The sequence below is a fragment of the Daphnia pulex genome, chromosome 6, assembly GCF_021134715.1.
Source record: "Daphnia pulex isolate KAP4 chromosome 6, ASM2113471v1".
NCBI lineage: Eukaryota > Metazoa > Arthropoda > Branchiopoda > Diplostraca > Daphniidae > Daphnia > Daphnia pulex.
Window position 1 is genome coordinate 3,688,162 of NC_060022.1, and position 13,848 is coordinate 3,702,009.

At 39.9% G+C, this 13,848-nt stretch overlaps 1 protein-coding gene and 3 long non-coding RNA genes across 7 annotated transcripts; 2 read left to right on the forward strand and 2 right to left on the reverse strand.

Moving 5' to 3' along the window:
- The first annotated feature begins 1,626 nt into the window (after positions 1–1,626).
- On the forward strand, positions 1,627–3,811 carry LOC124195800 (collagen alpha-1(I) chain-like). The gene is made up of 4 exons (XM_046590391.1): positions 1,627–1,787; positions 1,920–2,003; positions 2,108–3,143; positions 3,222–3,811. Exons 2-4 carry the CDS (start codon positions 1,992–1,994, stop codon positions 3,668–3,670), a joined length of 1,497 nt encoding a protein of 498 aa, XP_046446347.1. The 5' UTR covers positions 1,627–1,787; positions 1,920–1,991; the 3' UTR covers positions 3,671–3,811.
- A 3,355-nt stretch (positions 3,812–7,166) lies between these two features.
- Positions 7,167–8,996, reverse strand: LOC124195808. 2 transcript variants are annotated; one of them, XR_006875432.1, is made up of 4 exons: positions 8,848–8,994; positions 8,398–8,751; positions 8,023–8,166; positions 7,167–7,660 (listed from the first exon to the last, which is right to left on the reverse strand). It is a non-coding gene; the product is annotated as an uncharacterized LOC124195808 (long non-coding RNA). The 2 variants fall into 2 exon arrangements; XR_006875433.1 differs by having other exon boundaries at positions 7,611–7,660; positions 8,023–8,162; positions 8,848–8,996.
- Positions 8,997–9,054: 58 nt separating this feature from the next.
- LOC124195807 lies at positions 9,055–10,587 on the forward strand. 2 transcript variants are annotated; one of them, XR_006875431.1, is made up of 4 exons: positions 9,055–9,180; positions 9,288–9,398; positions 9,623–9,760; positions 10,094–10,587. It is a non-coding gene; the product is annotated as an uncharacterized LOC124195807 (long non-coding RNA). The 2 variants fall into 2 exon arrangements; XR_006875430.1 differs by having other exon boundaries at positions 9,098–9,180; positions 9,241–9,398; positions 10,094–10,232.
- A 1,305-nt stretch (positions 10,588–11,892) lies between these two features.
- Positions 11,893–13,174, reverse strand: LOC124195809. 2 transcript variants are annotated; one of them, XR_006875435.1, is made up of 5 exons: positions 12,702–13,174; positions 12,468–12,611; positions 12,242–12,404; positions 12,032–12,170; positions 11,893–11,938 (listed from the first exon to the last, which is right to left on the reverse strand). It is a non-coding gene; the product is annotated as an uncharacterized LOC124195809 (long non-coding RNA). The 2 variants fall into 2 exon arrangements; XR_006875434.1 differs by having other exon boundaries at positions 12,681–13,174.
- Between the last annotated feature and the right edge of the window lie 674 nt (positions 13,175–13,848).

Here is a 13,848-nt window from a genome sequence, read left to right on the forward strand (position 1 = left end):
TTTATTAGTCTGTACAAAAATGACACGAAGTTTACGAGTAGATGGGAAACGAAAGGATTTTGAAAAACAAAAGAATTGTGACAAGAAAAATTTCAGCAATAGGTAAGTGTTTGCTTAATGTGTTATTATTTCTTGCCAAAATGTGATTACGTCTATCCGACTGTAATCGTATGCAATCAGATATTGAAAGTCTCGGAATTCCCTCCCCGCCCGTAGACTGTTGACGCAGTAAGAACTAAACTAAACTATCCGAGGAAATAGTAGATTTACCGTCCCGGTGAGAAACCTATTGAAGAAAAAAAAAACACCTGTTTCATCTGAAAGTTGAGCACATTCTGAGCACATTTTAAATCTTTGTTTATTAAGTCCATCATATCTAACCATTTGAGGAGTTTCCTGATGGCTGTCATGTAGTGCATTGTATGCACTATGCAGAAGTTAGATCATGTGGGTGACAATTATAATAATTGTGGGGAGTGGGATACATTACTTCAAAAGAATTTGATTGGCATTGATCCATTGTGGTAACAACGCAATTATCAACATTCCAACCAGAAAAAAAGATTGTCCTAGTATGAAATTTAGCGCGTTCTATTTTCTTCGTTGGCTGACCATATTCGTCGTCGAGCTATTTCTGGTTTTTGTAAGAATAGCCTACGGTTTTTTTGGCCATCGTTCTTCTTTCTACCGGATCTTGAGCTGCCACTTTGCATTTTGTGCCATACTCTCTCGTACTGAAAAAGAAACCTAAAGCGAAAATTTTCTAAAACAAAAAACTGCATTATTTCGAGGTAGAAAGCATGCGTTTTTTTAATTAAAACTTGATGAAAAATGTATCGTACAGTTTTTTTCAAAGGGGACGTATAGGAGGGGAATGGATATAATAAAGTAAATTTGGTGTGCAATTCGCGGTTTTCCGAAAAATGAAATTGAAAATAGTAAAACAAAATTAAAGAGAGAAAGCCTGCATCACGATCATTTTTAGGCAATGGGCCAATCGAACACCTTTAGGTCAGTTCTATAACACGTCAACAACACGGAATTCGTAATATAAGTTTCTATTGCGATTTAACAAAATAACGCCCTAAAGCAACTTTTCTAAGCTTAATCCTCATTTCGAAGCGCTTTCACCACAGCACCATTTGCTTTGGACTTGGGTCACTGAGTATGGCATGGCCGTGCGTTGGTCCAGTATTCCGATTCGAACATCTAGAAGCTCATCATCATACTTCTTATCCGTGTGGGCATCAGCTTTCCATGAAAGATCGCCAATAGGGCTACCCATCTCCATAATTACTTGCTCTGGATTTAATTACGTGTCTGAAATCACACATTGGACCTACAGGCTATCACTGGTTTCAAAAAGATGATCGATTCTTCTCGACCATAACAACAAACAGCTCAGGCATGCTGATGTTTCTCTCTCTCTCATTCTTCCCCGCTAGTCCAGGTTTCTCTTTTATTTCGTTGATATGTGAAAGTAAGTGAAGAAGGGGGTTTCCGGATTTCCAAATAAAGCAGACCGACTCACAGTTTTTGCTTTCTTCCAACCAATCAGACGCCTCGTTTCGGATAGCTGCTTGCGGACACGGAACAGATCATTTTATCCAGTTCTGTTGCGTTTTAAAACATACCTCCGATCCTTTCTAAAAATTATGAACTGTTGCCGGCTGTTGTAGCAAACAGTTTCACGTGCGTTCTCACACGGTATTTAAAGAAGTCGTTTTTCTCATTCAAAGTCAGTGTCTTCGCTAAGGGAGTTGGAGAAGGAGCACTTCTAGAAAGAGGTACGAATATATTCGAAATTCGTCTCTTTTGGCTTCTCGTATGATTAAAACTGGGTTACATTTTAATCATTTCAAAATGAAATTCGGCAATTTTCTGCGCTGCTACAATTCCTTTTTTGATTTATTTTTCAGAAAGTCGTGCCTTGATAGCCTAACCTAGTTCTATTCGACAACAGCGGAATTGTCCGTAACAATAAAACAGCCATGAAGGCTTTGGTGAGTAAACAAAACAAAACAATTGATTATGCGTAATTAATTGGCGTTTTTTTTTCTCCGTTAATCAAAAAATATTGAAATATCAACAATCTTTTTTCAAACAGGCATTTATTCCAATTTTGATGGTATCCGTTTGGGCTGTACCCCAATACGGAGAAGTCGCGCATGTTGAACCAGCTTTGACTTACGATTCTTCAGCTTATCACTCTTCTGGAAATGGAGGACGTCCACAACTTGACGAAATTCAGAAGCAATGGGAGAGTTTCATTGAATACCTCCCTTGGCTGAAGGGACCTCCTGGGCCACCAGGACCACCAGGAGGGTCTTCTTCTTCGGGTGGTGGTGGCTATGGCGGCGGTGGTGGCGGCGGCGGCGGCTACGGCGGCAGTGCTTACGGAGGTAGTTCTTATGCCCCCCAACCGCAAGTCATTCGTGGACCTCCTGGTCCTCCTGGCCCTCCAGGACCTGCTGGATACAAGGGAGAAGCTGGAGCTCCTGGAGCTCCAGGTTATTCTGGAGGACCTGGGCCTCAAGGGCCACCTGGAAAACCCGGAGCACCCGGTTACCCCGGACCAAAAGGAGCAGCAGGCTATAACGGCGCCCCAGGGTCTCCCGGTAAACCAGGCTATAACGGAGAGAAAGGAGCACCTGGTTACAATGGCTCACCCGGTCTACCTGGAGGCCCTGGTCTTCCTGGCAAAGACGGATACAATGGAGCTCCGGGGCCAGCGGGACCAAAAGGCGAAACTGGACCACAAGGTTACACTATCCCGTCGAAAATTCCTGGGCCTCCTGGTGCACCTGGCTACCCCGGTAAAGATGGAAAACCAGGATACAATGGTGGTCCCGGCCCTGTTGGCCCCGTTGGCCCTGCTGGACTTAATGGACCTCCCGGCAAACCTGGCACCAATGGCTATCCCGGCGGACCGGGACCTAAAGGAGAAGCTGGACTTCCTGGCTATGACGGTGCTCCTGGTAAAGATGGAATTCCTGGTACTCCCAGCAAAGTTCCAGGTCCTCCAGGACCACTTGGACCTTCTGGTCCTCCTGGCTACAACGGCGCTCCTGGTAAAGATGGACTTCCCGGCGCTCCTGGTTATCCGGGCAAGGACGGTAAACCTGGATACACAGGAAGCACAGGTACAATTTCGTATTCGACAATTTCCTTTGCCATATCAACATAACTAAAAGAAATATCACTGAATGTTTTAATTGTAGGTGCTCCAGGACTTCCGGGTAAACCAGGCAAGGATGGCTATCCCGGTCCAGTTGGAACTCCTGGTTACCCTGGCGGTCCAGGCCCCGTTGGCCCACAAGGTAAACCCGGTGCTCCTGGATACCCTGGCGGTCCAGGACCAATCGGCCCGATCGGTCCTCTAGGCCCTGTCGGACCTCAAGGCAAACCTGGTGCTCCTGGTTATCCTGGTGGACCTGGGCCAGTAGGACCTCAAGGGCACGTTGGGCCCGTTGGACCTCAAGGGAAACGAGGCTCTCCTGGATATACAGGCCCCGCTGGACCTCCGGGGCTTGCCGGGCCTCCAGGACAGTCATATCAAGTTCCCGCTTATGAACCAGCCGCCTATGAACCCCCGGCATCAGGATATCAAACCTTGCCAGTTCAACAAAGCTACGAACAGTGGTCAGCCCCAGTTCCAAGCTATGGTTAAAATCATTCTTTCTAGCTAGCCAAGAAAGATGTGCTACTTTTTCTTGCTTCAATGCCCAATCACTTTTGACGATCGTATGAAAGTGTATAGTTGAGACTTTTATGAAATTTTAAAGTTGTAAATAAATTCAATGAAAATTAATAAATTCAATGAAAATTAATAAATTCAATGAAAGTTCGAAGATTTGTCCCATCGATGGGAAAGAATTAAAGAAAACGACATTAGCCGTTTTATTGTTACGACTACTTCATCACGGAACATGACAATTGACAAGTAGCCTCCCATCTGCCATTTTATTACAAACCAAGCGCACTACGGAACGCCAAACGACGTTTTAGCACAAAAAGTCAATCTTTTTGTTCTACATAGTTCAAAATTCTAAAGATAGATGACACCACTAAACAAGTTCCGTCGCGGAAGTTCGTCTGCAGACTGCAGTTAAGTAACAACATAAACAAAACTCACGCACACGGACGGCACTAGACTCGTGTAGTCGTGTATCACATTCGTTTGGCTCATGTCATAGTGTCAGGTACCGTTAGGCCACAGCGAAGATTGTGAGGCTGTCAACTCAGCACAATTGTATTAAAGTCGTAATCGTTTTATCCACGGGTGTCCTGTCGTGGTTGATACATTGAAGCATTCAAGTCAAAGAAACGTTTGAAACAGCACAAGATTAGCAGATCACATTGGTGCAAGAAGTGAGATCTTAACCGTAAATGTTGTTCACCTGCATTGAATATTCAATTTCTCCTTGCTGGAAAAGAAGTTTGTGCTATCTATAGGAAGATTTCATTCAGTGTGTCCTTTTATTGGGACAAAGTTATTACAGCTCTAATTCAACAACAGTAGGCCTATGTCCAAACTTTTCAAGTATAGTGCTGCATTAATACCTTGGGGATTTCGTCTGTTGTGATGTGTGATGCTGAGGTGGTGGCTTTTTGGTGAAGACGAGAAATAAATTTGGAGGGGAGAATATTAAGTGAGTATCAAAGTTAATTGTTGCCTTTCTTTCAATTGAATGTCAACAAGCTGGAGCAGACATTGTTTTCATGAACGTCAAACGTTTCGTTTTTCTGACGCTATACAGCCGTAGCCGTGATCATTTTCCGCTCAGTTTAATTACGTTTACTTTGCACATCTCTGGAGAAATTTCTCGCTGCTACTATAAGAAACTTTTGTGTGATAGCTGTCAGTGTCTGATTCAGCAACAAAGCTCACTTGTTAGTTTTTAGTAATAATGTCCTTTTTTTTCTACTTCTGGTTTTCTTATTTCAGTCAGTAGTTCAGTAAATATTCATTCGACGCACAAAAGAACCACATATTCGTGATCCTCGTCAAATTTTTGGTAAAGTTCATGTTCTTTTTTGTACGTACGCGTACTTCCGGTTTCGAGAATTATCCTGAACTATATAGTTAAGGAAAATTCTGGATTTTTGCCAAATTTTGGATTTCGTTGTAATCACACCTAATCGACCCCAAATTTCATGGAGAACACGAATATTTGGTTTAATTTGATGGCAGCTCAATGGTTAAGGCGCTGTGGCTTACTTCTGGTATACTTCCGGAAAATTTGCATGAAAGTAGCAAGTAAACTTTGTTCTCTGTACAATTCTAAGGATTGAATGCTAGGTTTGAGCAAACAAACAAAAATGCCTTTTTCAAGTTTTGTGTATATCTTAAGACTAGTCCTTCAAATACTGAGTTTTGAGACGTGTCAAATAGATGGCGTGTTCATTGTGTTATGGGATGGCAGTTTGCTGTCAAAAGTTAAGCTATCCTTTCTTCGACAATTACCAACGAATTCATAGGATAATTCGAGTGATTTCGTCTCTAACTTGTCGGTGATGTGTTCTATTCCGTGTATATGTTGGATAACCTTAATGTTTCTCATCAACTTATAGGAGGAAACATGAAAGGGTCGTGGCCGTCGTGCAGCCACCGTCAACTGTGTTGTTCAAAATTATTGTATTCTACTGAATGTGCCATCGAAATGATACAGGTAACAACCAACACTAGCTTTATCCATTTCATGTATTGCTGAAACATGTATTCTTCTCGTCTTTTATTAGGTATTATCTGCTGTTTGTATTGGACTTGCTAGATCACCAACCCCAGCATAGACCAATCTCTCATTTCTTCTTCTCGAGAAAAGATTGGATAACTGATTGGTGGTTTCATGTGCAAGTTCACTTATCATGTCACTGAACTTTTTCCGTTGCAGTCTAATGTGTATTTAAAGTATTGATCTCCACTTATGTCTATCTAATGTTTAAGAAACGCTTTTCAGTGTATATTGATAATTGTTTATTCTTTTAGATCATAGACGTCAAGCACATTGATGACACAAATTATAAACAAGTTGACTTATTTTTCTTTTTTTAATTACAGGTTCTAAACTCCAAATTTAGTCATGTCCTTTCAACAAAGTCAACAAGGTCCCTTGTTTACTAACCAGTTGGCTGCTACCCTTGAATCTCCCTTTTTACTTTCATAAGCGGGGCATCTTTATTTGAGGTATTGCTTTCTGTCGCTACAATCTTGTTTGAAAATTATTGTCATCCAAATAAATGTTCATTCTGCTTACAGGGTAATCCTTCGCTATTTGTCGTGGACTTCATCCACTGGTGAAAACCGACGAGAATGCTGTAATCCAAGACTGATAAATTGTGTAGTTAGATTCAATTACAAGTGCATTTCTGGGCTCCCTTCTTTTCTGTGGCCCCGTTTCCCTAACTAACCACTAACCAACGCCCGCCGGTGGTCACTCACCCGCTGTGAAACCAGGAGGAGGGGAGGGCTCTGGTCGAACGGGGACTTGGAAGGCGCATGATCCGATGAAAACTTTTGGAGGGTCATGAGTCTAACCCGGAAGCCTAGTATGACTACATCTCCCCAGTAAAACTTGCCTCGTACTTCTCTCTTCTTCTCGGTCCAGATAAATATCTCTGGGGGCCGTAGACATATCCTATAACAGCATGTGCGAGTTAAAACAAAGCAACCCACTACCCAATGAAACAAAAAGCCATGGTTTATTTTTTGCGGAAATCTGCATCAGTCAAGTTACAAATTTTTCTAATTCAACAACTCGCGTAGAATTTTGCATCTAGTCTATTAGTGCGAATCGCGATTCCATGTGTTTGGTAGTTTAGAAAATGGTTGTTTAAAAAACAAACAATGGGGTGTTCTGGGTAGCCAAAAAAACTCAGCATTGTTTGTTTTTTAAACAACCATCTTCTTAACTACCAAACACATAGGATCGCTATTTGCACCAGTAGACTAGATGCAAAATTCGACAGAAGTTGTTGAGTTTGAAAAATTTGTAACTTGATTGACGCAGATTTCCGCAAAACTATACCATCGCTTTTTGTCTCATTGCCGCAGCGGTGGTGGCGGGTTGCGTTTAAACTCGTACAGAAGAAAAAACTCTTGAACCGGACGCTCTGTTTATTGAATTTTTTGTACATTTAAAAAAAAAATAATAAAAACTAGTGTGATGTATTAAATTTTTTTATTTATTACAGACATAGGGTTTGACATTGGTTTATATGGTTTAGGGTATAAATTTGAGGGTTGGTAGGTGTATGTTTGTAGGGTCTGAAGAATTGGAAGGTGTAAGTTTGTGGGGTTTGGAGATTAATTGGTAGGGATATGTTTGTAGGGTTATAAATTAACTGTTTTTTAACCAAACTTGAAATATCCCCTTTCCACATCCTCCTCTTTCCTTTCCCAATCCCGAAAACATGTTTATTATTTGTTTGACATAAACATCCCCATATTTCTTTTTTGTTCCTTCTTCACATATTAAAGGTAAACTACATTGACACAATGCCAATTTCATAAAATAATAATGCAACTTCGGTAACACGACACCAGCACCAAGGAACGGCCAGTTGAATTTGATGCAGAAAGATCTATCACCAGCATAGGCTGCAAGCCTGCAACAACGTACCACAGCGGACAGCAACTACGCGAACATACACGATAAACCTGTAACCGAAATGAAATTAATTAATCTTCACCATCAATGGAAATGCTGTCTGAAAAGACAAATTAATGACACTTTATGTGGTTTTAGTTAAACCAAATATTCTGAAAACAATATCTGATAGCTATTGTTGAAACAAAAACAAAGTGATTTAAACTACAACAAAGAAGAAAGAGAAGCTAAGACTTTAACTGATGTTTAAACCTGCTTAAAAAATCAATTACTATCAAGCAGTAAATTCTAATGCGATAATAACAAAAATGACAGAAGTATAGCACTATAGCTAAACTATGAAACCACTCAGTGTTAGTTAGCAATCTTTTTGAATCAGCCAGACAATTAGAAAGTTGATTGAAATAATTACTTCAGTTGTTCATGTTTCTTCATTTGACGAAACACACAGCAGTACAGGGTAACAAGAGGAACACCCTTTACCAGCTGGCTGCATCAAATGTGTTGTGTTGCATGTGTTGGGCAGCAAAGACGGAGCTCAGACTTTCCAGACTGTCTATCAAAAAAAAAAAAAATCAATTACTATCAAGGACACAGCGTCTCAAATGACAAAAACAAAAATGACAGAAGTTAAAGTTAACTACACAATCCTTTGGAATACATTTTGCAAAGGATCCTACAGCTAGCAAGCTTTTCCAAAGTAGACAACTAAAGTTCTACAACAGGCAAGTTAAGACATAGTCACCAACTAACAAAATCTCACAGTTAGAAAGTTGAACATATTTACCTGATTTGTTCTGAAGTGTTTCTTACAAAACGCCGGCTTCTCACTTTTCAATGCTTGGCATTGTCTCTCAATAGTGGGTCGTGTCAAGTGAAGAAAGTTGGGGATCTTCATCAACTCTGCATTGGCAAATTTACCAGTTGTCCCTTGAACAACCCAGCCCTGATGCAAGGGTAGCGGTACACTAGCTGGATGGAAAGATCTGGCAACTGGCCAAACCTAGGGCCAGTCTTGATCAGTTGGCATTTTGATGGAACGTGGAGGATGAACTGCTGCTCTCTTGAATACTTTGCGTCCGTATGATCTGATATTCAACGACTTGTTGTGACTCAGATTCAGCACGGAATTTGTCATCTCCTAACAAATTTTAACAGAAAGCCGGTTACAGCACATGCCATTCACGTGTAAATTATCTAATGATACTAAGCGCCAGTTTGAAAAGATGAAAGTTACCATCCACTTTTTGAATTTCTTCATTTTTTGCGAAATGATGTGGCCATGTGGGATAATTAGAAATGGGTCTAATTGACACAAACTGTTGAAAATTGCGGAAAACACGTAGGTTGACAATGGCAGACATTTTATTCGACTTTTCTTCACTCTTTTTTAGCAGACTAAAATATAAGTTTCATCGCCATCTATGATTCACATTTTAAACTACTGATATGGAACAATAAGTCTTCGTTACGCAAGACCGCCGCCATTTTTTTTGCGAGCATTGAAAGCGTATCGTTAGATAATCTGTACGGCGTATTTTCCTTCTCCATAGTTTTCTTCATAAAAATGGTATTTCCCGTTTGGATTGTTAGATGTTACTGAATCTTGGTTATTTGTGTGTGAATTTAGTTATTTGTGTGGTAACCTAGCCTATAATTTCTACTTGGAAATTCCAGCTGATTAAGTGGCCTGAGCAGAGCCTGAGCATCTCTACTTTTTGCCAAGATGTCGTCTACTTTTCCTGTACCGGCTGTACGTTTTGTAAGAAACACTTCAGAACAAATCAGGTAAATATGTTCAACTTTCGAAATGTGAGACTTAGTTAGTTGGTGACTATGTCTTAACTTGCCTGTTGTAGAACTTTAGTTGTCTACCTTGGAAAAGCTTGCTAGCTGTAGGTTCCTTTGCAACATTTAATCCGAAGGATTCCGTAGTTAACTTTAACTTCTGTCATTTTTGTTTTGTCATTTGAGACGCTGTGGTCTTGATAGTAATTGAGTTTTTTTTTTAGTGATAAACAGTCTGGGAAAGTCTGAGCTTCGTCGTTGCTGCCCAATGTACACATGGATTTGATGCAGCCAGCTGGTAAAGGGTGTTCCACTTGCTACCTGTACTGTTGTGTGTTTCGTCAAATGAAGAAACAACTGAAGTAATTATTTCATCAATCAACCTTCTAATTGTCTGGCTGATTCAAAAAGTTTGCTAACTGACACTGAGAGATTTCATAGTATAGCTATGCATGTGTCATTTTTGTTATTATTACTTGAGAATTTACTGCTTGATAGTAATTGATTTTTTTAAAAGCAGGATTAACACCAAGTTAAAGTCTTAGGTTCTCTTTCTTCTTTGATGTAGTATAAATCACACATTTCGGTTTTGGTTTCAAAAATAGCTATCAGATATTGTTTTTCAGAATATTTGGTTTAACTAAGACATAATTTTCATTGATGCTGAAGATTAATTCATTTCATTATGGTTATAGGTTTCGCGTTCATGTTCGTGTAATTGCTGTCCGATGTGGCACGTTGTTGCAGCCTATGCTGGTGAAAGATCTTTCTACATCAAATTCAATTAGCCGTTCCTTGGTGCTGATTTTGTGTTACCGAAGTTGCATCATATTTTGTTAAATTGTCATCGTAACTATGCAGTTTACCGTTTATAAGTTCAGAAGCAACAAAAACAAAGATGGGATGTTTATGTCAACAAATAATAAACATGTTTCCGGGATTGGGAAAGGAAAGTGGAGGGGAGAGAGAGGATATTTCAAGTATGGATAAAATTCCGTGATTCTATAACCCTACAAACGTATCCCTACCAATTAATCTCCAAACCCCACAAACATTTACCTTCCGATTCTTCAAACCCCGAAAACATACACCTACCAACCCTTGAATTTATACCCTTAACCCTATAAACCAATATTGAACCATAACCATGTAATATCTGTAATAAATAAACATAAATATATTACATGAATCACTTTTTATTTTATTTTTTAAATGTTCAAAAAATTCAATAAACAGAGCGTCCGGTTCAAGACGGTTTACTACTGCACGAGTTTAAACGCAACCCGCCACCACCGCTGCGGCAATGAGACAAAAAGCGATGGTTTAGTTCTACGGAAATCTGCGTCAGTCTTTGTAACTTGACTGACGGAGATTTACGCAAATAATAAACCATGGCTTTTTGTTTCATTGGGTAGTGGGTTGCTTTGTTTTAACTCGCACATGCTGTTATAGGATATGTCTACGGCCCCCAGAGATATTTATCTGGACCGAGAAGAAGAGAGAAGTACGAGGCAAGTTTTTCCGGGGAGATGTAGTCATACTAGGCTTCCGGGTTAGACTCATGACCCTCCAAAAGTTTTCATCGGATCATGCGCCTTCCAAGTCCCCGTTCGACCAGAGCCCTCCCCTCCTCCTGGTTTCACAGCGGGTGAGTGACCACCGGCGGGCGTTGGTTAGTGGTTAGTTAGGGAAACGGGGCCACAGAAAAGAAGGGAGCCCAGAAATGCACTTGTAATTGAATCTAACTACACAATTTATCAGTCTTGGATTACAGCATTCTCGTCGGTTTTCACCAGTGGATGAAGTCCATGACAAGTAGCGAAGGATTACCCTGTAAGCAGAATGAACATTTATTTGGATGGCAATAATATTCAAACAAGATTGTAGCGACAGAAACCAATACCTCAAATAAAGATGCCACGCTTAAGAAAGTAAAAAAGGAGATTCAAGGGTAGCAGCCAACAGGTTAGTAAACAAGGGACCTTGTTGACTTTCTTGAAAGGACATAACTTCTCATTAAGTCTGCCATACAAATTTCGAAACCTGGAGTTTAGAACCTGTAAATAAAAAAAGAAAATAAGCCAGCTTGTTTATAATTTGGGTCATCAAATATGTGATCTAAAAGAATAAAAAATTATCAGTATACACTCAAAAGCGTCTCTTAAACATTAGATAGACGTAAGCGGAGATCAATACTTTAAATACATATTAGACTGCAATGGAAATAGTTCAGTGACATGATAAGTAAACTTGCACATGAAACCACCAATCAGTTATCCAATCTTCTCTCGAGAAGATGAAATGAGAGATTGGTCTATGCTGTGGTTGGTGATCTAGCAAGTCCAATACAAACAGCAGATATTTATGACTCCTAACACAAGACGAGAAGAATATATGTTTCAGCAATACATGAAATCCATAAAGCTAGGGTTGGTTATTACCTGTATCATTTCCATGGTACATTCAGTAGAATACAATGATTTAGAACAAAATAGTTGACGGTAGGTTGCACGACGGCCACGACCCTTTCACGTTTCCTCCTATAAGTTGATGAGAAACATTAAGGTTATCCAACATATACACGAAATAGAACACATCACCGACAAATTAGAGACAAAATCACTTGAATTTACCTATGAATTCATTGAATTCCTATGAATTCTTGGGGCCGTGATGGAAATCTTGAATGACATCGGGCTAGATGCTTCACTCCGTGATACGGTCGAACTCAATTGACAGTAACTTAAGATGAATTTCATACCCTTAGTGTTTCTAGATTAGTTGAAAAGAATAAAATGCTTATTAACTATGGATTCGAAAAGAAATAAAACAATTCCTATTACCTGGTGTTTAAGGCCTATGGCATAATGGGACGTGATAACGTTTGGGCAACGGAGAACTTATGCGACAAGTTACATTTGCGGGGGACTCTCCTTATTGGCGCCTAGTCCTTACTGAGGTCAAGAGGATTGCTTGGGTACAATGGTCTTCATGTATCCTGCCCAACTTGAAAATCCCCACAATGCCAGTCTTAGAGCGCGTCTTTGATCATCGTTGCTTGAATAGTACCGTAATCTTAAGGACCTCCGCGGCAACAGTTCCTTCGTCATCTTCAAATATGTTCTTTCTGGCTGCCAGCTTCTTCGACAATGATGCGTATGGAAGAAACCAGTACTTGCGCCCCTGTCGGTCGTAACCAAAAGATTCCATAGTCTAAAAACAAAAATGGGGAATTTTGTTAATATATTCAGAAAATGTTATTTCTATTTAATGAATATGCACATCTAAGAGTCACAAAGTCACCACTCATTAATTTTATTGCTCATGTTGTAAGAGGATAAGCAAGATCGAATTGTTTTTGTTTTGATTTCATAGTTAGCAGTTGATTGCATACGGTGAAAACTAGGCTGCCTGTAGACAACCCTGTATTTGTTTGAGGTACACCAAGGTTGACGTTCTTCTCAGTGATTGGCACTTTTCTTCAGCAGTGAAATGATCTTTGTTGCAGAACATGGAAATATGACACATGTTGATTCCCATGTAGACTGGAATTCTTGTTATTTCAGGGAAAACATGGTGTTTAGCAGTTTATGTGGGTAGGCGTGGCTGCTGACATGGGAGTATGTTTTCATTGCTGGATTCTTCGTAAACAGAGGCATCTTCAACTGTCACACTGCACTTGAACATCTTAGATTTACTGTTGGACAAACAGAACAAAATAATCTTGTAGCACTCTTTTTCCCAGCTTAGAGATATATCAAATTCAGGTAAAACTATACATGCCTCAATTCTTGCACCAATGTGATCTGTTAATAACGGGTTGTTTGTTCCTTCATTTGAACAGTTTCAACCACGTGTAAGGAGGGGAAACAGGTAATACGACTGGGCAATTGATAAAAAAGAAAACTTTGCACGAACGGATTTGATAGTTCATTACCAAGTCCTCACTTTAGTCCACAATGCAAATTAGGCTACTGACATTTTTATATTACACCGCACCGTAAGTAACGACCGATACGAGTGGCACTGCAGACGAACTTGTCTTGTCATTTCTAACAATTCAGTTTGTCGTTGCTAGAGGGCAGCTAAATAGGATTTGAAATGTGTTTGCTTCATAGATGGCGTCTGGGAGGCATTTTGAAATCAAGGTTACTATTTTGTTAATGTTACGTTAGTTCTTAGTTGAAACACGGTCTGGTTGAAATTTAACAAAAACAATAAAACTACGGCGTACGTAAGTGTAAATTAAAAATAATAAGATCGCTTGTTTTTTTACAAGCAATAATTGCAAGTTCGTCGATTCATTAATAATGTAACGTTATAACTCGACGGAGAACTCCTTTTCATTACGTCAGTAACAAATATAAAATGGCGGCCTCGTACCGATCCCATTTGAAACCAAAACCGATCCCATGTTCTATACGTCCATTTTATTTTTAGACCGATACTT